Consider the following 26071-nt stretch of genomic DNA (forward strand, 5'->3'; position numbering starts at 1 on the left):
TTAGATTCTATAAAATAATAGTCTCTTGCGTGCTGGCGGAAAGGGTAAAATTTCTAATTCTATATTGTTCGAGATTTAGGCGCCTAAAATTGTAAGAAGACATCGTTCGATAAACCCCAAAGTGGAACTCGTTAACTTGGAATGTTTTGTAAGGAAAAGTCAATATGACGTGTTCGCGTTCCAGAAAATTGATGGAATTTTTCAAATTGATCGAACAAATCGGAACGAGAGCTGTAAAAAGATGCTTCTGATCGCGTTGGATCGCTCATATTTACGTTTTTCAATGCTGGTTACGCGAAACCCGAACTAACGATTTATTGTTTTTGGCTGGCCAATTATAGCCGGTTAAAAGCTTCTATTCGACATAGAATGTGCTACAAAATACTCGGAAATAACGTCGAACGAAGAAAAGAGTGACGACACGATGTTAGAAACGTCATTGTCGAGCGCTGTCAAATTGTTGCATACGCGATTTACAATTTTTCTACGTAATAAATCTTGTTCGATCGCAAACCTTATAGTTGTTCCACGGAATGCTTTGAGCAATTCGAAGGAAACGCTCCTAGATATCATTAACACATTATTACTGTCTTCCATAGTCTATTCCCAAACAAACGAATACTATTTTGAAATCTTATACTCCACTCCTGAGATATAAGTCTCCCTTGCTTTAATTCCCTTCCAGATTCGTTTGTCTCGTTCTATCCCCGTGATACGGTTTCTTATCACATTAGATTATAAAATCTGATATTTCTAATATTTTGTTATAGTAGGCACTCCATCGCCACATTATCTCATTCGTTTCTTCTATTTTTACGTCTGACTGGTAGAGGTATACAACACTGTTAACTCGTATTTCTTGCACTATAATGGTGAATCTTGGTTTTTAGAAATTTTCACCAAATGTTTATTATCACACTGTGTCCTATTTATGAAGTAGTTTTTTTTTGTTTTTAATATTAATAGACTAGTAATAACCAATTACAAAATCGATGGAGGGAGATAATATAAAACGCGTGTCTTTTGAATTGGATTACGATCTAAATAAGTTGCCATTTGGACTTAGTAGACTAAATACTTTGACTCACATAGTTATCTCGATCAAAACACTTACCACAGCAGAAATAATAAAAGTTTCAAATGAATGTTCCGTAGTAAAGAGCAGTTAGTTTCAAGCGTTACGCATATTACATGTTCTACATCTACTAAATCTTCTGTAACCTTGTCATTTTTGCGAATTTTATACTAATATTTTAGGGAATCGTTCTTAAAACCCCCAAGCATTGGAAAGAATTTCGATATTTTCAATCTGTGACAGTGGTTTCCCCCCTCAAACGACGCGTTGTCCAGCGGTTACCGAATCGATCGCTGGATCCAGCGGTGTGTTCGCGTCGGGAAGGTGAGAGAAATTTTCGAGAATACGCGAGCAGAAAATAAACATTCTGGGCCCCACCCCCGTAGAACTTTCCGCGGCGGTCCATTTTTGGGCTCCCCCACCATTGTCCGCGAGTTCAGCTCTCGCTTCTCGCCGACGAATAAGCTTTTCCGAGCACCCTCGTACACTCGACTCGCGCCACTCTGCTCGCTCGGGTTAGGTAAGTGAATCTCGGAGCAAAGTTCATCCCGTCGAACGTCGTTTATCCGCGTATTTCTCGTTCCCCATCGAGCGAAATCGCGACGATCGTAACGCGAGTGCCGAAAATAAAACGAAATAAAACCAAAAATGATAGATTGTGGACGAACGTGCGCGGCGAACGTCTCGCGAAACGGTGGAAAAGGGAATTCTGCTCGTCGACGGAGGACTCCGTGAGACTATGTTCCGATACGCAGGATTGGAAGAGGAACGAATGATAGATCGTTAACTTTGCCACGACCCGCCATCGAAGACATCGACGCTACTAACCGTAGACGCTTGGTCGATCTAAGGTCGACCAAGATGGAACTTTTGGCTTTGCAACCATCCGCATACAAAGAAACAGCTTTGGCTTCTAGGAGCTTACGGCTCGAAGGTTTTAGAGACTGTTCCGCTTTGACGACGCTTGTAAGTAGTATTAACGTTTTCACGCTGCTTCGGCCTTAACGATTTCCACACCACGAACCGATCGTTCTCGAGGTGAGGTATTTTTTCTTTCATTGACGCTGGAACGTTCGAGTATCGTAACTACTATTATTATATTACGTCTGCGTCTACTTTGTGGCAAAAATAAGCTGGGTTTGGATCGTCCTGTCGGTCAGTTTATGCTATTTTCAACCGCTAACGTTCGATACTGCGCACTTACGAATCAATGATCCGAAAAATCTCTGGTTCTGTCGTTTCACCTAATCGTGATTCGCAAAAAACTTTTTCACTTTTTCGAGTGGATCGTCGTTTCCAGCGTCAAATGTTGTACGAATAAAAAATGAGACGGCTGCTATTGAAATGCTTGCAGGGAGCGTCAATGGTACAAAGGACTGGAACGCTTTTGCAAGGCACTCTAATCGCTGTGGATTAACAGTAACGCGACTAACGCTTCGAAAAAACTGCTTTTTTGGCTTGAGCGTAACGCAATGGCGTAAGTAGCATTCGCAATGTCACGTAACACGCTTCTGCAACCCGTCCTTTTAACGCTTTAAACATCCCCATACCTGTGAAACTAAACGATTCGAGAGTCGATCGCTGTTATTGACTTTCGAAAATCCATTTTCTAATGTCACTTTGGCGCCCCGCGAGTAACCAGACACGAAAACCTCCCGAACGCTATTAATAAACGGAAAGAGGGTCGAATCTGTTGCCATTCAGCTTCCAAACGATCGATTAAATGAATCGAAACGCGTCCACGCAACTGCGATTCTACGTCATTCGCGTTCTTTCGTCGATTATTTACGAATTTTTTCGACCCGTAAAGAATTCGGTTCCTCGTCGTTCACGAGGTCGATCACAATATTTTTATGGACGATAGAATTCACTCTGAATGGACTTCGGACTCAGCTATCAGAATTTTTGTTAAAAATTTCACGAGTGGTCAAAATTTCGATAACGATATAGCATTTTTATCGTGAAAACGCTATTTACATTGACATTGATTCTAGACCCTTGCAGTAGAACCACCGTTTACCATTTTCTTTCTAGGGTTAAATGATCTTGAAATATAACATTTTTTTCAATTTTTCTCGTCACGAAGGATGTATATACAATATGAATCTGTCTAACTTTGATTCCCTTTTTTTAGTACCATGGGAAGAAAGAAAAATTGAAACAAACAAAACACTTCCGACATTATTATTCTGAACTTGGAATCTTCGAACTTTAAAATAAATAAACCTTGTATTCAGAGATAAGATTATTGCTTTACGTTCGTAACAATCGCTTTAGAAACTGTTGTTACTTGTTTATAAAACAAGGTCGAAGTCAAGACTAATAATATAATAAAATATATTTAATAAGATGATTATCGCGGACAGGTTGGATGGTAGTAATTTTTATATCGTATCAAACTGCCTCTAATCCTTTGCAAACGGTGTCAGCGTACAGCAGACATACTTGCCCCGTCATAAATATGCATCGCAAGTCAACAAATATTAAATTGCTCGATACTAGGAAAAGACGAGTAAGGAAGTCTTTGAGGAGACAATTGCAAGTCGATACAGTCGAACCTCGATAACTCGAAAAATGAAATGGAAATAAATGAACGCTGAGAAACATAGAACGAAGTTTTACAGAAAGATCTAATGACATCGAAGACAATATATTTTCTGCTCTGGTTATCGTTGAAAATGACACTGACCAACGATCAAAATTACGGATTTTTGTCTGTAATAATCAGTAATAGCAATCTTTTGCCCGTAATAGAATTTGCTTATGACTATGTTCTGCATGTATAAAATAAATAATTCGCTCCCTTTAAGTGGAATTTTCGTATATTGAGACTCTCTTGGTCGAAGTCTCTGTAACTCGAGGATTTCAGCTGTTCCCTCGAGATTCGAGTTATCGAGATTCGACCGTAGTAGAAAAAGGATTTGTTTCCGTAAAGTTCGAAGAGATTAGGGAAAGTTTTGAGCAACCAGAGCGTGCTCCAGATGAAATGAACCGCGCAAGTCGAGGACTCCGGTGTATTCACAGGATCTAACCGCGAGATCGCGAGGTGCCGGGCGATGATTTCGTAAATGCTATTAATACGCGGCAGTTAGATCGAATGTCGGTCGTCGGTGGCGGCCAAGTAAAGCCCGTTCTTCTGGGTTACGCTTGTGCTTTTTGGCCTCCTCGCCTCGCGGCCTCAGAAACGCCGGCCGCCGTCCTCTCTTCGTCGTTCCGCGCATATTTATAGAGCCTGCCTATGGATGCTATTTCCGTAGACGCACCGACGTTCTCTTCTCCTCTCTTCGTGGCACGGAGGACGGACGGTATCATCCGGCCGATTATGACTCGCAGAACTCGCGAGGATCGTCGAAATATGCGAGGAGCCGCTGCTATTCGCTACACCCGCGCTTTATACCGCGCGTTCCTACGTCTTCAGGGTTAAAATCGGAGATCACGAAAGTCGAACGAGGCCCCAGAAGCCGAGGAATCGCGAACGACCCAGCGTTTCTCAAACCTCGATCGCGCGAACCCCTGGGACAACGCGTGACGCGTATCTGGATAAAAGTGTCGAGCAATAAATAGAAATTAAATAAATTAAAATACTCGTTGAATAAAATATTTCACGATGGACAAATACAAATTTCACTATTTTATCGAACAAACGTCGGGAATGTATTGTTGGAACGTACGATTTATTCCAGGACTGATTTTTCAATCTTTGTCTCGGATATTATTCAAAATTAAGGGAATCTATATGTACTACTTTATGGAAAGAAAAACTGAAAAAAAGCTTTGTTTATTAATCTATTATTCCAATAACAGCTGAAAGCTAAATAATACAGATTGTTTACTACTATTCCATAAAAGGAATTATCGTATTATTAAATAGTATTAAATAAATTCTAAAGGAACTCATGTAAGTCCGTCAATCTTTTTCATATATGTTTTGTACATTGTTTTTAGTAAACAATATATATTAAAAAATTCATTTAAATTGTGTACAAAATTTTTAATCATAAATATATAAATATATTTATTTTCTTTTATCAAAGAAGTTTGAGGAACACTGAAAAACATCGTTTGTTTGAAAAACGATCGTATCTAAATCTACACAAGCGCAAATTTCTACTTTATAAATGCACTGCAATAATATTATTTTTCATCTTGTTTTGATAGATAATCTGAACACGAATACAAGGAAATAACTTAATGTAAATTATTAATAACTTGTGAGTAGCATAAACACCTTGGCTTGCCCAGTTAATTCGTTCCAAACCTTTCTATATAAGACGTATACCTCGCGAATTATATAAATACAACATGTTGCAAAGAGAAACAAATATCAATCACAAAATATAAACAGTGTCTGACACGATACAACTTACAATTTCTTCCAGGACTGACTTCTCATCCTTTGTACAATACACTTGAAACTTAATTTCAAAAATTAGTCAAGACTAAGCAGACTCATATATACTCCTTTATGGAACGAAAAATTGAAAGAAAAAAGAAACTTCATTTGTTATCTAAATAGGACACAAATATCTACGAATCCGTGTGACTCGAAAAATTCAACGATGAAAATTGTTATGAATATTCTCGATAGAATAATAACGATACGAATTTTTTAAAAACAAAAACAAAAAATATTTTCCTACCGTGAAAGCGTCCGATAATTGTAATTTATTCAAGAATAAGATTCAGATGTAACTATCGAGAAGGTATAAATCATTGATTCGAAAACGTAAAATTGTTCGCGTACGCTTCGAATCGAAAATGAATTATCGATTCCTGGATCCACTTTTACGCACTGTTCCGTTCGATCACCGAGGTTCTAACGCATCGAAACGATCAACGAAGATCACGGTGTATCGTTCGTCGTCCCCAAATTCCGAACACACGATCGAGACAATTTTCGCTAAACTCGAGAACCCGAAATAAAAATCGTCCGGGAAATTTCAGCAAACTCGATAGTTTCACGAAGGAAGCCGGCAAGAGAAAAAGGTCGCCACCATGGACGCGATCAAGAAGAAGATGCAAGCGATGAAGCTTGAGAAGGACAATGCGATGGATAAGGCCGATGCCTGCGAGGGCCAGGCCAAGGAGGCGAATATGCGCGCCGACAAGGTCAACGAGGAGGTCAGCGAGCTGCAGAAGAAGCTAACTCAGGTGGAGAGCGACCTCGAGACCAACAAACAGAACTTGGAACAGGCCAACAAGGACCTGGAAGAGAAAGAGAAGGCTCTTACCAACGTGAGTGTCACTCGAAACGTTAGACTCCAGCTGCTCCAGTTTATCTTGGACCGTGTCCAACCAAACTTCCCGCCATGTTTTATTTTAGTCTTGTCATCGAACCTGGGTAGTCGTCTCTTTTAAGATCGATGACTCAGTGTTCGCGTCGGCGAAATCATCTGTTACTCCCTTCTTACTCCCCGTTTAGGGTAAGGGCCAATGAGTCACGCGAGTCTCTTCGATTTCAGGCCGAATCCGAAGTCGCCGCTCTGAACCGAAAAGTCCAACTGATCGAAGAGGATTTGGAACGCTCCGAGGAACGACTCAACACCGCCACCGCCAAGTTAGCCGAGGCGTCCCAGGCTGCTGACGAGTCCAGCCGGTAATTGTTTCGAATAAATCCTACAACGATCCTCTCGATCCCTTAACCCTTGAGTGGACTCACGATCTCAACTGAATTATTTTACTTAATGTTGATTCTTACCAAATTCGGTATGGAGAATTACATAAATTTTCAAACAATTACATTTATATATATTAAGCAATTATTAGTTTAAACTTGCAATAATCCACTTAAGGGTTAAGTAAAAATGGACTTGTGGGATCCATCGCCTCCCGTACTCGCCATTAGAGGGGCAAGTGCTCGACCAACTTCCTCTCACAAGTGCTCGACCAACCCCCAATATCCCAGCGTCTAACAGGGAGAGATCGCGAGGCCTGACGTTCACTTTTTGTTGAGGTTTCATTCAATGATAGATATTAAGCTACTGAATCTAATGGTACCTGGTTTTGGGCGTATACGACTTATAGTTTTTGAGATATTTGATATTGAAGTTATTACAGGTTCTACAAAAATAGAATTGCGTTTCCTAATAGCCAGCTTAGTCACATCCAACTATCACATTTAGCGTACGATTAAAAAATGATTGAAAAAAAAGGACCCCGTAGACACAATTTTGATACTCTAGCTAATATATTTAAAGAAATCGTAAAACGAGGGGTTAACCGTAACGCGTACTTGTGTTTCAGTATGTGCAAAGTATTGGAAAACCGTGCACAACAGGATGAAGAGAGGATGGATCAGCTGACGAACCAACTGAAGGAGGCGCGTCTGCTCGCTGAGGACGCCGACGGAAAGTCTGACGAAGTGTCGCGAAAGCTAGCCTTCGTTGAGGACGAGTTGGAAGTCGCGGAGGATCGAGTCAAGTCCGGCGAAGCGTAAGTGTCTTCTTCGTCGGGAGAAAGAAAAAGGAGAAAAACTTGAGCGTGAAAACAATTGTTTTGTAGCAAGATCATGGAGCTGGAGGAGGAACTGAAAGTTGTCGGTAACAGCTTGAAGTCTCTCGAGGTTTCTGAGGAGAAAGTGAGTATCTCTGTTCTCTTATTCGAAATTGATACGAGTTTCTAATTGGATCGTTTCTAGGCTAACCAAAGAGTCGAGGAATTCAAGCGACAACTCAAAACGTTGACGGTGAAGCTAAAGGAGGCGGAAGCCCGGGCCGAATTCGCCGAGAAAACTGTCAAGAAACTGCAAAAGGAGGTCGACAGGCTCGAAGGTGAGTTAACGACGTTTATTCTCTTACGCGAAAGCATTTCGAACAAATTCTGCCGTTACGAAATTCCGTCGTTGAACCATTTTTCACCGACGTTGGACAACCGTGACGTAATTTGGCAAAACGACAACGTACCGCTGCCATTATTCGACTCCATCGCGGTAACGGGATCGAAGCGGTCGATTTCGCCAACCTTGAGCAACCGTGCTATCCAACGCGTCAAATGATTAATAAACGAACGAAAATAATTTGTTGATTTATAGCTCGGTCGTCCGTGGGAGTCGGGAATCTGAGAGATTGATTTAAGAAACAGTATTCACTTTTACTAGTAACAAATATTTCATAGTTACAGAGATTGCGAAGGTAGTGTTCGTTATAAATTTTCGTGATAATGACACATCATCGTGCAACACAACTGATTTTCTTTGCAGACGTATTGCACCAGCAGAAGGAGAAACGCAAAACGATTTGCGAAGAATTGGACAAGACATTCGCTGAGCTTTCTGGCTACTAAAAAACAAAAAAAAAAAAAAAAGAAACGAAAAAAAAGTCACCCATATTCGTCCTAAACGTTCACAATTTTATTCCTTTGCTCGAAAGATATCTCTCGTCACAAAACTTTTCCGCTTTAGCTACGTTTTTCTTCTTTTTTCCCCGCCAGCTTCCGAGATTGGGCGTGTTTTCATTCTCTTTTTCTTTCACTTTAACAAACATCGTTTTTACAAAAAAAAAAAAAAAGGAAACGCACTGTATGTTTTTTCTTTCGCTTTTTCTCGTTCTCTCTACGCTCATGTATAATTTGCGACACGCAACGTTCTCCAAATTCGCCCGATTCTCTTATTATTTTCACGCCACACGATCTTTGTTATTCGTAACGTCCCACTTGGGGAGCGCTTTGCTTTGTTTTTGCGTGAACTATATTTTTTTTTCCTTCACGTTGAGCATTGTCCATTAATATATATACGCGTACATCGAACACACGAGCACACAAGGCGCTTAACAGAATAAAAAAAAAAAAGAAAGAATAAAAAAAAAACAAAAACAAAAGCTTCGCACGTTTATATGGGCCGTCGTACGTCAGGTACAATTTGCCAACCCCTCGCAAAACTGTTTGCCTTACACTCGTGCAAAGGTATACCACACCTCACGATTCTTGCATGCTTCAAGCAATGTGATTAACCGAACGAAGAAAATTACATGTAACACGATAATGAGATTGCAGTTGGATCGAAATCAATTGTCTGCCATCGTTCGCGTTTTTATTCCGATAGATCGTTACGAGGTTGGCCTCGTGCAACCAATTAATTTCGTTCCGACTAGAATTCCGAAGCGATGGACGATAATGTAGTTTTCTTCCGTAGAAAAAGGATTATATTAAAGCTACCATTTAACGTTTGCTTTCACACGCGTGCAAATGTGCGACACGATGCTTTTTGTGCACAATTTTGTCTATCGTACAAACACACCGACATACACCACGTTGTACGACTTATGCACTCGAGAGCTAGTGTGCAAATTTTGTTTAGGACGAATGCTGTTGCACCCAGCACCGATCACGCGTGAACTTTTTTTGCCTAGGTTTAACCCGTTCTTCCAATAGCCGAAATAGGAAAACGATGAATTCGACGCGTTCACGTTCACTCTAAACCGTGACTTGGATTCATTAAAACGAGAGTAGTGGATCGGTCTGCGCTTGTCCGTTAAATACCTAGAGCCTGGCTCAGATGTGATCGTTTGAGATTCTCTTGTCCTATGTCGAAACCGTTTACCGGCCAGGCGCATAAAAATCGAGTAGAAAAACACACGTAGGACCGTATTTGTTAGATTCGAAGAGTCTCTGAGAACTGAACGCGTATTCTGAACTTTTACAGACGAGCTGGGCATCAACAAGGACAGATACAAGTCGCTCGCCGACGAGATGGACTCCACGTTCGCCGAACTGGCGGGATACTAAACTGTTTCGTCCGTTCTATGCTTCGTATAACGATCGCAATATCACGCGTGGGGATGGAACTACGACCGCTTCGCGCGTAGGACCTCGAGAACTCGACCCATCGTTGCGAGAACGACGAAAGAAGCAAGGGGCTGAGGACACGTCGAAGATTGGATGTTATTTATCTAAATTATACTACGTTAACGCGACGTCGTTGGTCAATATATCATGGAGATCGTACGAAAATTTTACTCTGTTACACTGTTGTACCAAATATTACACGAGACCCAATAAACTGCTGAAATGTGGTATGCGTTACTAATTAAACGCGCTTTTCAATCTATCGCGTTCGACTACTGTTCTTCCACGAGAAGGCGCAGCGTGTTTACGACCCCCCACTCCTGCCTCAGTCCGCTGACTCCGCCTACCGTCGCGGGTATTGGTCGCTGATCAGCTGACTACAGCAGGAGTGGGGAGACGTAAACACGCTGTGCCTGCTTTCACCTTCGAAAAGACCCGCGTTCCCACGCGAACTTTGACCAAAGATCCGATAATTTGTGCGACGAGAGAAGGTAAGTATTTGATGATTGAGTAAACACGACAGACAAATGCTTTTTCCAGCGACACGTCGGGAACGCACGCTTTCCGTTTTGATTCAAACACTGTCGTGATATAGTTGTTTAGAGGCACAATTATATAAGATGTTTATTTAGTCACCAAGGTACTTATTAAATGTACACCGAATGTATAAATGTACACCGAATGGCATATAAATTCAGGAGTACCGTCTTGTACTATATCCTCGAAAATCATGAATAATTATATCTATACACGTTAACCGTTCACGGTTCCTTATCTACTATTTACAACTGATATAATCGTCGGGAAATCTCATTTCGCGCAATTGTGCATATACTTTATACAACATTAGCCTATCTCCAGGTGCCTCGAGCGTTCGTAAGAATAATTTTGATGATTGTGCACCTATCTATAAACACGCACGACACCTCACGTAAAAGTCAATTAAAACTCAAGCATGCAACAAACAAAAATATACAATCTTGTCGTTCGTAAAAATATTAATGGTATCTACAAAACAATAAAGATAAAATAGCACACACATCCAATAAACGGACATCGTATATGCGTATACGCTATCGTTCCCAAGTATTTTCCTACCCAGTATTTTCATTATATTACAAATTTGCAAATTCATTATTTTGTAAGGAAAAACACAGTGGTATTACGTAAGATACCACTTTCTCTCGCGAGTGATCCATACTTCTACAGCCTCACGTATTGCTAAATGTGAACATAGGATTAGACCTGATTGCATTAATTTTTTGACAAACGGGTATTGTAAGTTTCAGAGGTAGCTTACGCTTCAAAGTATTAATAGAAATCTAACGTAGCGTGTGCATTTTGTGTACAGCATCGAGACGTGATAGGTTAATGAACGATGTTGTTTGTACGAACGCCAATTTAGAACGATTAAACGCTGATTCTTATTTTAATCATACGTATGGTACATACCAGTTATCCCCACTCGTATTCGTACGCTATAATATGGTGATTATATTTATTTTTATCAAATGTTGTTTATTACAACTGTATTACTTTCATTATTTACCATGTAGTTTTGTTTTTGTTTTTTAATATTAACGTGTCCAAGTACAAAATCGATAGAAAGATATAAATAATATAAACGGTATAAAAATCAACGATACGTGGTATGTTCACGTGGTTGATAAGTTATATTTTTACTTTAAACCCTTAAATATCTCAATGTATGAAAAAATGGACAACGTCTCGATTCGTAAGAAACAATTTTTTTTCATTTATATTAAATCACCATTATAGCGTACGAATACGAGTGAGAGTAACTGTATGCTCAAACTACAGTAAACAACGCGGTAGAAATAGAGATTCCATATTACCAGCTCGATAGCCTCATAGGAACACATTATGGTGGGTTGGGATTATGCATTGGATCTTTTAATAAATTGGACTAATTCCAGGATAGAAATGTCACGGTTCATTATGCGTGTTCTGATGACTAGGTTGATAAGCCAATCCGTGACAATACCAGGATGCAAAGAGATAGTGGATTGTTTAGAAGAAATCAAACCTGAGACCAAATTATATTTTAATGTTCAAAGGCTTCGTTGTAGTAGTAAATTTTTAGTAAAGTAAATTGGCTGTTGTCGATAATCGTGGCGGTTACGTGGACGAGTCAACGATTTAACTTTTGAGTATATATTTTTATAACAAATTAAGCATTTTTTATGTGATTAAGTGTAAGCAATAATATACAAGTATTCGTGGGACAAAAAGTTTCGTGTCTGATTGCCTTAACAGAGTAGATGCTGCACAGGGTGGGAAAATACTTTATGAACGATAGTGTACATATATGCCAAAAAAAAAAAAAAAAAAACTGTTAACAATGAAAAACAACGGGCACTGCAACGCAAATTACGATCAGCTAGAAAATCGCTCGGTTAATCGATCTCGTCGATAATATTGCATATCGGGACGTATCGTGTCGATTTTTCCGCTCGTAATGTAAGAAAATTCTGGAGTATTTTGGCACGGTAGGCCACTCAAACTTTCCTTAAAGCCTCATTGGTATCTGTTTGTCGAACGAGATACTCGTTCAACGGAGAAAGATGTTCGAAGCTCTCTCTCAACGCAGCGTATTTTACATTTACGAATGTATAAGATACTCGAGTCACGCGACTAACGATAGATACGACGTACGCCTACGCGAAAAGTCTCTTATTCGAACGATCGTGTAAAATCACAAATTAATAATAACGTATGCGATGATATACTGAGCCAACAATAACTATCCAGCAGTTTCTGGTAATGCCCTTGCCTCGAAAGAATTTTTTCGATTCCCGAGCACACTCTATACCGTGGAAACCATTACGATCGCTAATTTTATAGTACGAATCCCAAGAATCAACGTTCCTAATTTCGTTGCACGATCGCGGGATCATTCCGCGAACAACAATCGGTTCAAATTCTCCCCGATCAACGACCAATCGATTCCTGCGCGTGACATTACAAAAACAAAAAAAAAATTTAACAAAATTAACGTTATCTACGATTATATTAAATATCACGAAATCGTACACTCGACACGACGCTTCGACACGTTCGATCGAAACTCTGGCGCTATCCTAATACAATAAATAACGCGCTGCAAAACTATACAGACTACCGTGATATTCGTTACCTAATTGTACAATCTTCGTTACCTAGACAAAGTTATCAAAAACATTAGACTATTTGGTGTGTCGATTGCACGCAACGTCATGATCGCTCTGTGGCATTTCACAATTGCGTCTGTAAAACGGACAAATGCATCGGTAAAAAAAAAAAAAAAAAAAATATATATTGCCGTCCTGGACGGTTTTCGAAAATACATTAGCACAGGAGGGACCGGGCATCGCTATTGATTTATACAATACTCGTATCGAGCGAAATTACGATACACGAAATATACTCCCTTTAAAATAAATATTAAGTGCCCCAGTATACGAGGTTTTTACTTCTGATGTTTGAAGGATCCCTATTGACCGACGCGAAATATTCGCGACGACGGTGAAATTTACAAATATCCACTGAAAATGCGGATCAAAAAACAAAATGGCCTCCGTTCCTAACCCAAACATCGCCAAATTGAGAACGACAGCGAATAAAATTAAAAAATAACGTTATAAATTGGCATTCGGGGAGAATTTTTCGTAAGACACCGTGTATTTAGCGCGAATATTACGCGTCTGTCCGTGGAATCTTCGACACTGTGAGCCGGTTGTCATTTTAATGACCTACTAGCCCGGTGGCAATGGCTACCTAAGAATTTAAAAAGAAATTTCGTCTCTGGCAATTTCCATGATGGAAAACTCAAAGTTCCCCCACTTTCGCGATGGAATAAACCGCGTGAATAGCACATCGAGAGGTTCAGATCGTTAACGCGGTTTTTCGTATAATGAAATTGTGAATGTAATATTGATAGAATCGCCGCGCGGGTGATATCAACGCGCGGTTATGCGAGAGCAAGAGAGATACGTGCCTTGAATAAAAGATTTGCAGCAAAATTTTTCCTTCGAAGGCACGATGACATGGCTAAGAGCTCGGAAACAAGTATAAAAGTATCATTAACTAGTCGACGCGTCGATGTCGTTTATCCCTGTCGAACATATAATCCAGTCTAACGGGTACTTAGAAAATATTCTTTATAAAAGTAAATAAGAAACGCCGCATCAAATGCGCGCACACCACGCAATAAATTATTATTATTTTTCGAAACCACGAAGATTCATCGAAGCGCGTCCCACTTCGTTTCCAATGCATTGCGTATATAATACAAAAAGAAAAAAAAAAGAAAGAAAGAAAGAAAGTACGTCGACGTTCACTAATAAATGTAAAATGACCGAATGATCGCCTCGAATGTTCTTATATTAATACAATGCGTATGAAAATATCAATAAATAGAAGGTGTCCTTGATTCATGAGGATGAACCTACGTTAAATTCTTCGCGAGATATCAAGAATATATCTATGTTACAAGGCAATGCGATGCACAGAATTTTCTTTTTCGAACGACCCCGATTACGCCATGAAACGAAAACGTAAAATGTTTTTTATCTTTATAATATACAAGAAAACAATATATATTCGTGTCTACATAACGTGAATAAATGCACTGCAGATCATTTCGAGAACGTTCCCCAGATAAACGGTAAAAATTCTATGTTACACGACGATGCAAATGTACAATTCCCGATCCGTGCTTTATACAAGTTATATGTATGTATCACCTATGTACAAAATTAACGTAAAAAGTAACAAGTGCTGGAAACGTGTATAAATGTAAGAAAATAAGCCGATCTCGTGACAAAGACGAAGGACCTGGAGTTAAAAAGCAATAATGTCGTGTCTCGTTTCCTCGTTAAATTTTTTTTTTCCTCTATGCAATAATTTATGCATATATATATATATATCCGCGACGCGATCGAAATGTATGCGGTCGTTAAACTGAAACGAAAGAACAATGAAATTCAAGCGTGCGCCCAGATAAAAGAAACGATTTCCTCTCCTTGCCGAGGAGGTGTCATGTGCAATATTCGTCTGGGGTCCTATATATTACTTTATATTCACGTGGAAGAATCTCTTGTAAGCTCAAATAACTTAGTGACTTATACATAGAATAATAATATGTAAAATGAAGGAGATGTCATATACTTTTAAGCTACAGACGGTCACGACGCAAAGAACTGCTGAAGGCGCTGCACTGTTCTACGATCCAGGGCGCACAGGTCAAAGTCAAATGTCTTCTTCGTGATCTCGTACTGACCGGTCTCCGCGATCACCTGAACAACTCTCTGTAGCTCCTGGTTGTCCTGCAGAGTCATTATCTTTTGTTGCAAGTCTTTCAATTGGGACACATAATCCTCCGAAAACACTGGTGGCTCTCCCATCTCCGTATCGACCAAAGTACTGTTCGTCGAATCTGGAGCCACTTGTTCCGCCTCGGTTTCGACACTTTTTTCAACGACCTGTTCGGTCGCGGGACGATCCTCCTTATCTTTCGCGATATGAACCGTTTCCTGGTCTACCACAACCGGCGATTGACTCGACGAAACTGGCTCCAAAGGAGGAGAAGTTGAATGCCCTCTGTCCTTCTCTCTTTTAACTGCGTGTTCATCGTCACCCTTGCTCTCGCTCCTCCGTTTCCTCTTACGGGTTTCCTTCTCCTCCCCTTTGCTCCCTTTCGGTTTTTCCCTCTTGTTCCGATCCGCTTTCTCTTTCTTAATGTCCGTTGGCATTCCGGGCGAAAGTGGTTTCGCCATTTCCGTGGGTGGCGTGGACACTGTCACATTCTCCATCTCCTTTTTAACGGGGGGTGGTAATTTTGGTTCGGAGAAGGAATCGTCATCGATGGATGGCGCCGAATCGCTGCTATCCCTTTCTGGCATTTCGGCCAATAAAGTCGAAAGCGGGTTGGCTACCGGCACGTTTGGCACGCTGTTTTGCTTCTCCGTCGACGACTTTATCCTGTCGCGTTTCTCCTTCTTGTCCCTTTCCTTGCTGCTGTCCCGTTTATCCTTCTTCTCCCTCTTTTTGTGCTTATGTTTCTGCCTGTCCTTTTCATTCTTCCCATCTTTCGTTTTGTCGGATTTCTCAGTCTTCTCTGGCTTCTCTATCTTCAATAATTTTTCCTCCTTTGGCTTTTCAACCTCCTTCGACGGCTTTGGTGATTTCCTACCATCTTTCGCCGATTTATATTCTTGACTTTTCTCCTTTTCGGATTTCTCAGATTTATCCGGTTTATCGCTTTTCTTTTCATTTAATTTTAGAATTTCCTTAGCGGCAGACCGTTCTCCTTCTTTGTACTTGTCTTTCCTTTCCTTGTCTCTGTCCTCTTTGTGCTTCTTTTTATCCTTTTTCTTCTCGCTCTTAGAAGAATCTGCCGCGCTCTTCGAGTTATCCTTCGCTTTATCCTTTTCTTTGCCTTTATCCTTCTCCTTCTCTGAAATCACTTTCTTCAACTCTTTCTCCTTGGATTTTGGAGAAGCCGGTCTCTTTGCAGGAGGAAGAGTGGAGGGACTAGGGGGTCTTTTCAATGAAACTGGCGATGGAGGTCTTTTGTTAGAGGGACTCGAGTGACTTTTATTACTTGGACTAGAAGGCCTTTTCGATTTTTCTTTACTCCGATTTTTATCTTTCGATTGATCTTTAATCTTTTTATCCTTTTTATCGTCTATTTTCTCTTTTTTACTCTCTTTGTGAGGGCTATCTTTTAGTTTTGATATTTTTTCCACCTTATCCGACTTTTCTGTGGTAACTACTGGTTTAGGAGCCGATGATTTTTCCGGTTGCGTTGGCTTTTTGGTATCCTGAGAAACCTTTGTAGGTTTCAAAGGAGTCCCAAATAATTCAGCAAAAGAATTTGATGTTTTTGACTCCACAGTTTTGTGCTTTTTTGTTTCGCTTCCACTTAACTTTGGTTTGCTAACCATAGTTGGTGTCTTATTTTCACTTTTTTCTGCTGAACTTTCGGAACTGGATACAATGATCTGTTAGTACAAATATTTCGTTTATAAACTTTAAAAATATAAATAAAAGCTACGCAAAGTAAGACAAAATATTTACTTACACCACCACCCTTCAATAATTTTCTTCTAAATTCATCTGAAGGATTATTAATTATTTCAGTATGCCGTATCACGTTTGTAATAGCAGGTCCACTAGGTTGTAAATTAAGATCATATAAAATTTCAATCTTTTTGATTCCTTCATCCTTGTTTTTTAAGTAAATGTGAATGGGGATCTCAAAACCGGCATAACCGGATTCTTTGATCTCAAATGGTGGATCTTTTAGTACCCTCTTTGGTTTTGAGAAAGTTTCGTGCAGTTGAAAAACCACTGAGGTTTAAAAAATGATATATAAAGAGATGTTTATGTACATCTAAGAACAAGCAAACATATTAAAGAAATATATTTACCTTTCTCAACATAGTGATGTATGTCAGCGTTTTCAACACCCCGCACAAATAATTCCCAATCATGAGTATAACCCTGAGGGGTAGTGCGCATACGTAACATCGATGAGTGACCACATTCTAACGTAATACGAATTGCCATTCTCTCATATGAAATTTTTAAAATGCTCTTTTCCAAAGAAAATAGAGGGTGTCAATTACCGCGGGTAAACACAGAAATTTATATTACATTTTTATTTATCTGAGTGGACGTGAATGAAAACACTAGTGAATTCTTAACTATTGAGTCCATCACAAAGCATTTACAATGCTGTAAACCATCGTCCAGCAACTTATGCTAGATGTACAAGCAATGACAGCACTTCTTTCCTAATTTTCGTATTCTTGAGATTCTGGTGCATCGTTTGGTTACACTTGTTTTGTATGAAAATGTTAACCACCTCATTAGAATAGAATGTTGTGTCAAACGAGGAGTTTACTGGAGGCAATTTGCCTCGTTAAAGTCGAAGTAATTCTATAGATTTTTTCGAGCTAAAACCGATTCGATTATCAACAGGTAAACTTTACACCAACGAGAACTAGTCGCCATACTCGTTATTCCGTATACTATATAGAATTAAAAAAGTTTGTATACGTCGCCATCTACTGGCAAACACTGTATTTTTGTAGTGTGCCAATACAAATACTTGTTTTTGTACAATTTTGTCCAATCCTTGGTTGAATAGATGACACATTATTTATTATTAGAACACAGAACTCTAACATATTTAAGCGTTGTTTATTGGTGAAATTTTAAGGACATCTCAACTGCTGAGATATAGTTGAAACACTGGTCATTGGTGTAATGTTTTAAGCAGAATTCACAAGACTTTATTCTCAAAGTAGATATCAAATTACCAGATTCACATGCAGTTTTTTTTTTTGAGATCAATAGACAAACTGACATTAAATAAATAATTGTAAAGACATTTGTTGTAAATAAATATAAATTGTACGTTGGAAAAATATACTTCTTATATGTAATTAACTATAAATTTCTAAGTAAGGACAATTCGGATATTTACGATAAATGTAACCTATAAATAGTGTTACAAGAAAGTACTGTACTTGTTTATTAACAAAGATGTTATCTACGATTGTAAAAGAACATCAGAGTAAACAAGCAGCAAGAAAAGAGAAGCAGGGTAATTCGAAAATTCTTATACTTAAGTTCATTATAATCACAAAGGATTCTACTAAAAATGATATTGTTTTGACAGAGCAAAAAAGAAGAGAAGCTGTGCAAGCTGCAAGTAATTTGACACAAGCTTTAGTTGATCATTTAAATGTAGGGTAAGTAGTAAATGTTCTTTGACACACAATGAAGCCTGAGGATGTTATCAAATACATATTTACAATGCAGAGTGGCCCAAGCATATCTGAATCAGAAGAAATTGGATGCAGAAGCAAAGCAGTTGCAACATAGTGCAACAAATTTTGCCAAACAGACACAATCTTGGCTAAACCTGGTGGAATCTTTTTCAAGTGCATTGAAAGAAATCGGTGATGCAGAAAATTGGGCACGTAGTATTGAAGGAGACATGAGGACTATAGCAACTGCTTTAGAATATTCTTACAAAGGTATATAATTTGTAGAATTTCTATACAAATACAGAAATATTTATTGACATATTAATTTTAGCAACTCAAGAAACTCAAGGAACTAGTGCTACATAAACATATCTGAAGGATCCAAAATAAGACTTAATTGTATTTTCTTGTTTAAAGAATCATAGTTATAGAAATTATTGAATGTTGTTATAAAGTTTATCTTATTTTGTGTTTATATCAATATGTATTAAAATAAATCTAAACATGTTTTCTAATATTCAAAGTTTACAATATTAATACAAGTATCTTGGCACTGGAATTAGTGCTTTCCTTCGTTGCATGATAAGATGAATAAACGTTCAAGTACTTACTAGATTACAGTGATGTTTGCCGTTTGAAGAGAAAGTCACTAGCTCCAGTACCAATCAAGACGCCTAGTTGAAAAATAAATCAGTTTGATTGGTATTTAAGATAATAATTTTCTTTTGTTAAAGAAAGAATCATTGTGATCAATAATAAAGTCGATAACAACAATTTGAAGTAGCAGTTCATTTTATTAGCGTAAACGATAGAACTATTTCAAGGCAATTAACATTTTACCGAATACAAATAAATTTTATAAGTTGAAATAACTTCAATTTTCTGAAATTTAAAAGAAAAATATTCGATGCTTGATGCGTACTGACGCTGAAAGTAATCGAAGATTAAAAAGTAACTAAAGTAACCAGATAAATGTTATGACATTGAACGATATATGAAAACTGCTACAAAGACTGGTACACAGTCATAAAATTTTATGACAACAAAAATTATGATATAATTTCTACTTCTACGTGAAAACGAGTCTCGAAATTGATGATTTTTCCCCTTATGAAACACTAATTCATGTTATCGAATGTATAATAACGGCATTAAAGCTTTCTTGAGCATTTTGGCGCCAAAATAAATGGTATAAGCGATACTTATAAACGCTTATTGCGCCTAAATATCGTAATCGAATATCATACTTTGTAGATTATCATTCAGAGAATTAATCTACCATTTATTAAATATTTATCATTATATGTTAGAAATGAATTCCGATTCATGTTATTTAAAAGACTAATGTACTGAAATGCCATGATAGGTATTCAGTAAGTAACTTGTTCATTGGATTGATAATCTATTACGTACAAAGATTAAATATTACCATCTAACTTTTCATCTGCGTAACAACTAAAAGCTCCTACATCGTTCGTTGTATTCCTCGAAAACGTTGGGAATTAATAAACACAAGGATATGTTTGCGATATCATATGCATACGTGTAAATCCACAGACTCCGGTTAAACAGTAACTATGGCGGCCGGCCCCATTGCAGAACGTAACCAAGGTAAGTTTATGTTGTATAATAAACATAAATTTCTAAAAGCTCTGTTTATATGTAACACATGGGATAGTAATTATTCAAATCCTGTTACTTTCTTATAACACATGGAATATTGAATTATATTAGGTTATGTATAACCTTAAAATTAAAACAATTAGAATAACATTCTTACTTCTGAAGTGAAATGTTAACTATAACTGATACTAGCAAATTTACATGATGTACAATTTTTTACAGATGCTACAATATATGTGGGTGGTTTGGATGACAAAGTCACGGAGTCCCTTATGTGGGAACTATTTGTACAATCAGGACCAGTGGGTTTGTAGTTAATATAATGTATATTACGACAATGTCTTTGAAATATTTATATGAAATGTATCTAATAACTTCATTTTTAGTTAATGTCCATATGCCTAAGGACAGGGTGACACAAATGCATCAGGGCTACGGATTTGTTGAATTCATGGGAGAAGAAGATGCAGACTATGCTATTAAAATAATGAATATGATAAAACTGTATGGAAAACCAATAAGGGTGAATAAAGCAAGTGCTCATCAAAAGAACCTGGATGTTGGAGCTAACATTTTCATTGGAAATCTTGATCCAGAAGTAGATGAAAAATTATTGTACGATACTTTCAGTGCATTTGGCGTAATTCTTCAAACACCAAAGGTAACATATTTCGATTAGTAATACAAATTCTAAAATAAAAAGATAAAAACTATATGTATTGCCAAATTATAGGGCCTGATCATAATCTATTCCTCTTTCAGATAATGAGGGATCCTGAAACAGGAAATTCAAAAGGTTTTGCATTTATAAACTTCGCCTCGTTCGATGCATCCGATGCAAGTATAGAAGCGATGAACGGACAATACTTGTGCAACAGGCCTATTTCTGTATCGTACGCTTTCAAACGTGATGCTAAAGGAGAAAGGCACGGCAGTGCAGCCGAAAGATTGCTAGCCGCACAGAATCCACTGAGCCAAGCGGATAGGCCTCATCAATTGTTCGCTGACGCTCCTCCGCTGGCGCCACCTCCAATGCCAAATTCAAATCCGGCATCTCATCAACCTACTCATCATCCTCAACATCACGTGATGCATCACGGAATGGTCGTTCCACCACCGCCGCCACCGTCAACGCCTGGACCTCCAATGGGTCATCCTCCTCCACCTCCTGTTCCTCCTCCGCCATCGAGTGGATTCCCTCCGTCAAGTATTCCTCCGCCTCCGTTGCCACCTATGTCGATGGCAGCTCATCCTCCTTTACCACCTGGTATGCCACCTCCTTTACCACCTATGCCTGTTCCTACGTCTCAAGCGCAAGGGACACCAAGGATGATGGCACCGCCACCTCACTGGAGCGTCGGTGGCCCGCCACAAGGTCAATTTCCACCTCCCCCGCCTCCCTCTTCCACCGGAGCACCACCTCCTCAGTTTGGACAATTTCAACCACCGCCACCGCGTCCTCCACCTGGCTGGAGACATCCACCTCCTCCTCCTGTATCTCAAGGAGGACCGCCACCACCTCCGCCACCACCGCCACAATTTCGACCACCATTCCCTCCGAGAGGCCCACCTCCGCCACCACCACCCCACGATACGAATCAATATTAAGATTACTCTTTGTCTTAGTTTCTAACGTGTTCCTTAAGACTTGTCAAAATGTAACGTAAGGATTTTCACTGTGTTCACGATGTTCAATCTGACTGAAGGTATAGACTGTACAAAGGTGTATTTCGTACAAGAATTTCATAATAAACTTCTGGATCGTAAATCATGGCTACCTTTCACTGTAAATCCTCTAGGAGGACGGAACAAAAGAAGAAAGACGGAAAATTTTCCTGTAAATTTCCGGGCGTTGTTTTCCGAATGTTTCGAACTCGGTCATTTGGTACATCGATCCGGTAGTCGCGTGTGAATAAGGACATGCCAAGCTCGTGTTATCGATTATTTCGAGCTTGTCCTGTCCAGTCAGTGATAACGCTGTGCGGACAAATGAGCGGCAAAACAGTTGTCACCGAGCACACCGACGCGTTGAAAGGTTTCAAAAGGCGAAACGGTACGGAAAATAAAGACGCGCGCGACTGAGGATCGCGTTGTGCGTGTTGGTCGCGTGTCACCAACCCGGTAAGTAAGGGGAACAGGTGTCTGGAGTAGTAAATTAAGCGGCGCCGGCCGCGCTATGCATTCTGAAAATAACAAGATTTTTTTAGATCGTTCGTGACTCAATGCGGTGGCTTCATCGATCCGCGCGTCGTCTCGCTGGTTCCCTAGCTTTTAATAAAATTCAGCTACAACTGGTAAATTCTGAGTGCTGTTCGATAGAATTTTTTTCAACGAAAACAAAGAGGGATCATGTTCTCGTCGTGATATGGCACGTTTCTATTACGAGTGTAGCGCGGATCTATGGAACGGTACGGGGGATAGTGAAACGATAAAACCTTACGCGTGCACCCCAGACAAGTATTGTTTGTACTGCTGTTGCAATTCCCAGTGTTGTCTTCTGGTACAAAGACGGCCGCCACGACATATCTGGGAAGCCTGGTACTTTTGGCTGGGCGTTGCTTTACTCGCTGTATTTATCGTATCTTCGGTAAGTGGTCCCCGAATAGGGGACATCAGAATCGTATCGGTTAATTGTAGTGGCGCAAGTGGCTCGTGTCGTGTCAAATCGAGCACTGTTTGAAGTAACGCCTTAAATTATTTCGGATAAAATGTTCTGACAAAAAGCATTATTTAATTTGTTCTTTTTGCTTATATTTTTACGTTTTAATTACTTCCGAGTTGTTAGACAGTAGAGACGATGGTGATAAATATCTGTATGAATTATCTAGGAATGAAACATTTCATTTTGATCTTCTTAATAAATTCGGAATTAGAGACTTTAAAATAACCGGTATTCTGCGCGCAATAAAAACGGACCTTTTCTGAAGCATTTACTATCCGCGGATGTCAAATGAATTTCACACGACAATTCTAAGCGAATATATTATTGGACTGACGAAGAGAAAACACTATAACGATGCGCCGAGCGAGGTTTATGTCCTCGTAAAGTTTCTTTATACGTCTAATGGGATTATCAAGGCATTTTGCATTCTGAATTGCGACCAAGCAACGTAAAACGTTTAATATCATTGGATAGAAACAAAGTAAAAAATGTTCAAAATATATTTATATGAATTTCGGTACATGTACCTTGTACATTCCAACACTTTTTAGCAAGTAAACAATTTGCAAATATCAATCTACTCTTAGGAAAAGGCTACATCTTGTCCGAGTCTTTTAGAATGAACCTGTACAAAAAGTTATCGTACCAACGATCCTAAAGATATTCAAGTACAAAATGTTACTGCAATTTGTGTCCGATTTGACATAGAACGATTCAAAATAAAATACTAATTGCTTGTCCACCTTGCTTTAAATGGTTTTCTCGTTCCTCGCGTAGTAGTTGTCGTCTACATCGAGTTTTTCTGAGGGTCATTTTGATTCCTTTTCGAAACCAGGTGAGCAGCTACATAGTCAGTAATTGCAGACATAATATTCAAGGTGTTCCATTAAGACACAACACGCACGCCGTCCGACGAAACGACCGCGCCAGGCCTCCAGGAAGTAATCAGAACGAGATACTAATAAGTATAATTCCAACGTCGGAATTTTTCCCGTCGCATAGAAAAATGTTCGTAATCGCCTCTCAACCGGGCGTCAGTCACCTGAGTGAGTACAATTTTTTAACACACCCGGTGACATTCGCTCGCCAGATTTAGCGCGTTCGTGCATTCAAATTCCAAAGTTCGTTCGAAACGCATTCGTATACGTTCGTGCGCTATATTTCATCCCGTACCACATAATCACGTATGATTTAGTAAGGACGATGTTGGCGGATACGTGATTCGTATCGAGCAGCCGCGATAAATAGAAAACGAGTAACAAAACGGCAAACGAGTTTGAATGCAAAAAACGGAGGAACAGCAATCCTTAATCCTTCCGAGATTCGATTAACCTTAGAGTATTACACACATTTTTTTGTTCGTTAATACCATACCGGGATCCATCTGACTGCTATTTGTGCTCTTAATGTTATCCATAATTAATGTTCTCGCTCTAAAAAATGACGGACTGCAATCGCGCAGAAGTTTTAATTCGAAGTTATATTTTCCATTTTGTGCGACGCTGGTATGCGATTCCGTATAGAAACGTTCACGACTACTGATAAAATTGTTTCTACCATTTGTTTTTTGTATGTATTCCTGGAATACTATCTCGATATGAAGAAGTAAAAAGTGTAGAAATATTACTCGGTAATAAGGTGTTTTGAAGTTCGTGTAAATTAGAATTATAAGATACTGCTGTCTTTTAACACAATTTAGAAAAAGCAACAAATTCTCGTAAATTTCAATTCAACATTTTGAAAATCGTTTTACGATATAGATGAATACGTATCAAAATTGAGCCACATCTATTTTTAATATTAGATCGTAGAATGAAAAATATAATTACGAAAAAACGGAATGACGAGCGGGAAATAATTCATAGGGCCACGGGCACTAATAACTAATAGCGTTGTCCGTGCATTGATTTATATTGCAGCCCCTGTCGTAGCGTGAAGTCGTTCCGTTTTAACGGGCCAATTATGTCGTCGAGAGACCGATGGAAAGAGCTGGAAGACCACCATTTTGCCATTTTTCGCGGCGATGCGTCTTGAAAGACACCGTGTTGCACCGCGAGGTCTTTGATTGGCAGGAACGTCGCAACCGCGTCATTACGTTGCAAGGAGCATTTACGATAAACGTATCTTTCTTACGTAGCCCTCTCGGATATAATAACCGGTAAGATAGCGACTCGACGCCCCGATCGCGGCCAACATTCTGGACAAATGAGAAACGATTTTATCCAAGATGGTGGGCGCCATCTGTGCTCTATGTTGGTCAAGTATTCTTTATTCCCTTTGGTAAGTACTGTGAGCCCCTAAAGTCTTGGCCCCCCATTTTTTAACACTTTGCATACAATAGCGGATTTAAAAGAGTTGAAACGGGGAGGGGGGTGGCTACGCAAAAATCGTGAAAAAAATTCAACGGTTCGAGAATCCCATTCATAGAAATTATACGTTACATAAAAATAGAAAGATTAAGGTTTTCATGGGCACTGTTTGAAGCGATTAAAAGTAGCCCTCCCCTCCCTCCTTATATTCTACCTGTAGAATGTGGTTAATCTAACGCAACGGATGCAGTCTGAGACGACGATTCACGTTAACGACGACCAGAGTACAAATCGCGGATCGGAATTAATTAGGTTTAAGTCGTTTCGGCACGTCTGAACATCGCTCGGGAATTTAGCATTTTATACTCCGGGGAGTTTCTGCTTCTATTCGGTCGAGCGGTTAGTCCCGATCGAAACTCGTTTTCGAGGACTGGAACGGGCGCAATTCCTATTAACAATTAAGAAGACACGGTTGACGTACTCGACCGGGTACGAAGAGATTGGAAGCTAATTAAAAAAGACAATCGAACCCCAAATGGAACCCCAAGGCGACGTTTAACTCTTTTCTCTTTCTCTTTTCGCGCATGTCCCTCGATTCACCGCGTCCCTTTATCTTTCTACGGCTCTTCATCTTCCCTTTCCGTCTCACTTTTGCTCCTCCGTTGCTTCCCCATCTCAAGATCGATCCCGAGATAGCGTTTAATCGCGGTGTAATCTTCGTGGAAGAGTGGAATCGGAGTGGATCTTCGACGGTTCCCGGGACACGCGCTTCTCCGACGATGAAGTCGCCATAGTTCGTTTTTAGGGTCGAATAATTCGAATGCAGTGTAAACTTAACAGT

The 26071-nt window shown here is 39.4% G+C and overlaps 5 protein-coding genes and 1 long non-coding RNA gene across 9 annotated transcripts; 5 read left to right on the plus strand and 1 right to left on the minus strand.

The window, feature by feature from the left end:
* Positions 1–1444: 1444 nt before the first annotated feature.
* Tm2 (tropomyosin 2) lies at positions 1445–10083 on the plus strand. Its single transcript, XM_076777022.1, has 7 exons — positions 1445–1595; positions 6020–6310; positions 6538–6671; positions 7319–7507; positions 7577–7652; positions 7713–7845; positions 9714–10083. Exons 2-7 carry the CDS (start codon positions 6071–6073, stop codon positions 9794–9796), a joined length of 855 nt encoding a protein of 284 aa, XP_076633137.1. The 5' UTR covers positions 1445–1595; positions 6020–6070; the 3' UTR covers positions 9797–10083.
* Positions 1604–6013, plus strand: LOC143347652 (uncharacterized). Its single transcript, XR_013080647.1, has 2 exons — positions 1604–2041; positions 2430–6013. It is a non-coding gene; the product is annotated as an uncharacterized LOC143347652 (long non-coding RNA).
* On the minus strand, positions 9273–19313 carry Ear (ENL/AF9-related super elongation complex transcription factor). 2 transcript variants are annotated; one of them, XM_076777020.1, is made up of 4 exons: positions 19248–19313; positions 17290–17406; positions 16941–17209; positions 9273–16860 (listed from the first exon to the last, which is right to left on the minus strand). In XM_076777020.1, the coding sequence occupies exons 2-4, from the start codon at positions 17387–17389 to the stop codon at positions 15043–15045; spliced, it is 2187 nt and encodes a 728-aa protein (XP_076633135.1). In that variant the 5' UTR covers positions 17390–17406; positions 19248–19313; the 3' UTR covers positions 9273–15042. The 2 variants fall into 2 exon arrangements, with proteins under 2 accessions (XP_076633135.1, XP_076633134.1); XM_076777019.1 differs by lacking the exon at positions 19248–19313 and having other exon boundaries at positions 17290–17870.
* Blos1 (biogenesis of lysosome-related organelles complex 1 subunit 1) lies at positions 17972–19153 on the plus strand. 3 transcript variants are annotated; one of them, XM_076777033.1, is made up of 5 exons: positions 17972–18260; positions 18329–18470; positions 18546–18618; positions 18689–18906; positions 18968–19153. In XM_076777033.1, exons 2-5 carry the CDS (start codon positions 18410–18412, stop codon positions 19000–19002), a joined length of 387 nt encoding a protein of 128 aa, XP_076633148.1. In that variant the 5' UTR covers positions 17972–18260; positions 18329–18409; the 3' UTR covers positions 19003–19153. The 3 variants fall into 3 exon arrangements, with proteins under 3 accessions (XP_076633148.1, XP_076633147.1, XP_076633146.1); XM_076777032.1 differs by having other exon boundaries at positions 18333–18470; XM_076777031.1 differs by having other exon boundaries at positions 17973–18470.
* Positions 19314–19950: 637 nt separating the features above from the next.
* Spx (Spliceosomal protein on the X) lies at positions 19951–22017 on the plus strand. The gene is made up of 4 exons (XM_076776670.1): positions 19951–20247; positions 20482–20565; positions 20646–20920; positions 21022–22017. Exons 1-4 carry the CDS (start codon positions 20214–20216, stop codon positions 21865–21867), a joined length of 1239 nt encoding a protein of 412 aa, XP_076632785.1. The 5' UTR covers positions 19951–20213; the 3' UTR covers positions 21868–22017.
* Positions 22018–22173: 156 nt separating this feature from the next.
* LOC143347755 (uncharacterized) lies at positions 22174–26071 on the plus strand. The gene is made up of 4 exons (XM_076777239.1): positions 22174–22380; positions 22467–22846; positions 23757–23967; positions 24841–26071. Exons 2-4 carry the CDS (start codon positions 22625–22627, stop codon positions 24855–24857), a joined length of 450 nt encoding a protein of 149 aa, XP_076633354.1. The 5' UTR covers positions 22174–22380; positions 22467–22624; the 3' UTR covers positions 24858–26071.

The sequence above is a fragment of the Colletes latitarsis genome, chromosome 11, assembly GCF_051014445.1.
Source record: "Colletes latitarsis isolate SP2378_abdomen chromosome 11, iyColLati1, whole genome shotgun sequence".
Lineage (NCBI taxonomy): Eukaryota > Metazoa > Arthropoda > Insecta > Hymenoptera > Colletidae > Colletes > Colletes latitarsis.

Excerpts from the sequence above, each read along its gene's own strand:
- Tm2 (XM_076777022.1), top strand. The coding sequence starts at position 6,071 with ATGGACGCGATCAAGAAGAAGATGCAAGCGATGAAGCTTGAGAAGGAC. Across the intron at positions 6,311-6,537 it reads AAGAGAAGGCTCTTACCAAC|GCCGAATCCGAAGTCGCCGC; the intron begins GTGAGTGTCACT and ends CTTCGATTTCAG. Across the intron at positions 7,653-7,712 it reads TCGAGGTTTCTGAGGAGAAA|GCTAACCAAAGAGTCGAGGA; the intron begins GTGAGTATCTCT and ends GATCGTTTCTAG.
- Ear (XM_076777019.1), bottom strand. The coding sequence starts at position 17,428 with ATGGCAATTCGTATTACGTTAGAATGTGGTCACTCATCGATGTTACGT. Across the intron at positions 17,210-17,289 it reads ACATCACTATGTTGAGAAAG|TGGTTTTTCAACTGCACGAA; the intron begins GTAAATATATTT and ends TTTAAACCTCAG. Across the intron at positions 16,861-16,940 it reads AATTATTGAAGGGTGGTGGT|ATCATTGTATCCAGTTCCGA; the intron begins GTAAGTAAATAT and ends TTGTACTAACAG.
- Blos1 (XM_076777033.1), top strand. The coding sequence starts at position 18,410 with ATGTTATCTACGATTGTAAAAGAACATCAGAGTAAACAAGCAGCAAGA. Across the intron at positions 18,471-18,545 it reads AGCAAGAAAAGAGAAGCAGG|AGCAAAAAAGAAGAGAAGCT; the intron begins GTAATTCGAAAA and ends TTGTTTTGACAG. Across the intron at positions 18,619-18,688 it reads GTTGATCATTTAAATGTAGG|AGTGGCCCAAGCATATCTGA; the intron begins GTAAGTAGTAAA and ends TTTACAATGCAG.
- Spx (XM_076776670.1), top strand. The coding sequence starts at position 20,214 with ATGGCGGCCGGCCCCATTGCAGAACGTAACCAAG. Across the intron at positions 20,566-20,645 it reads TGTACAATCAGGACCAGTGG|TTAATGTCCATATGCCTAAG; the intron begins GTTTGTAGTTAA and ends CTTCATTTTTAG. Across the intron at positions 20,921-21,021 it reads TAATTCTTCAAACACCAAAG|ATAATGAGGGATCCTGAAAC; the intron begins GTAACATATTTC and ends TTCCTCTTTCAG.
- LOC143347755 (XM_076777239.1), top strand. The coding sequence starts at position 22,625 with ATGGCACGTTTCTATTACGAGTGTAGCGCGGATCTATGGAACGGTACG. Across the intron at positions 22,847-23,756 it reads CTGTATTTATCGTATCTTCG|GTGAGCAGCTACATAGTCAG; the intron begins GTAAGTGGTCCC and ends TTTCGAAACCAG.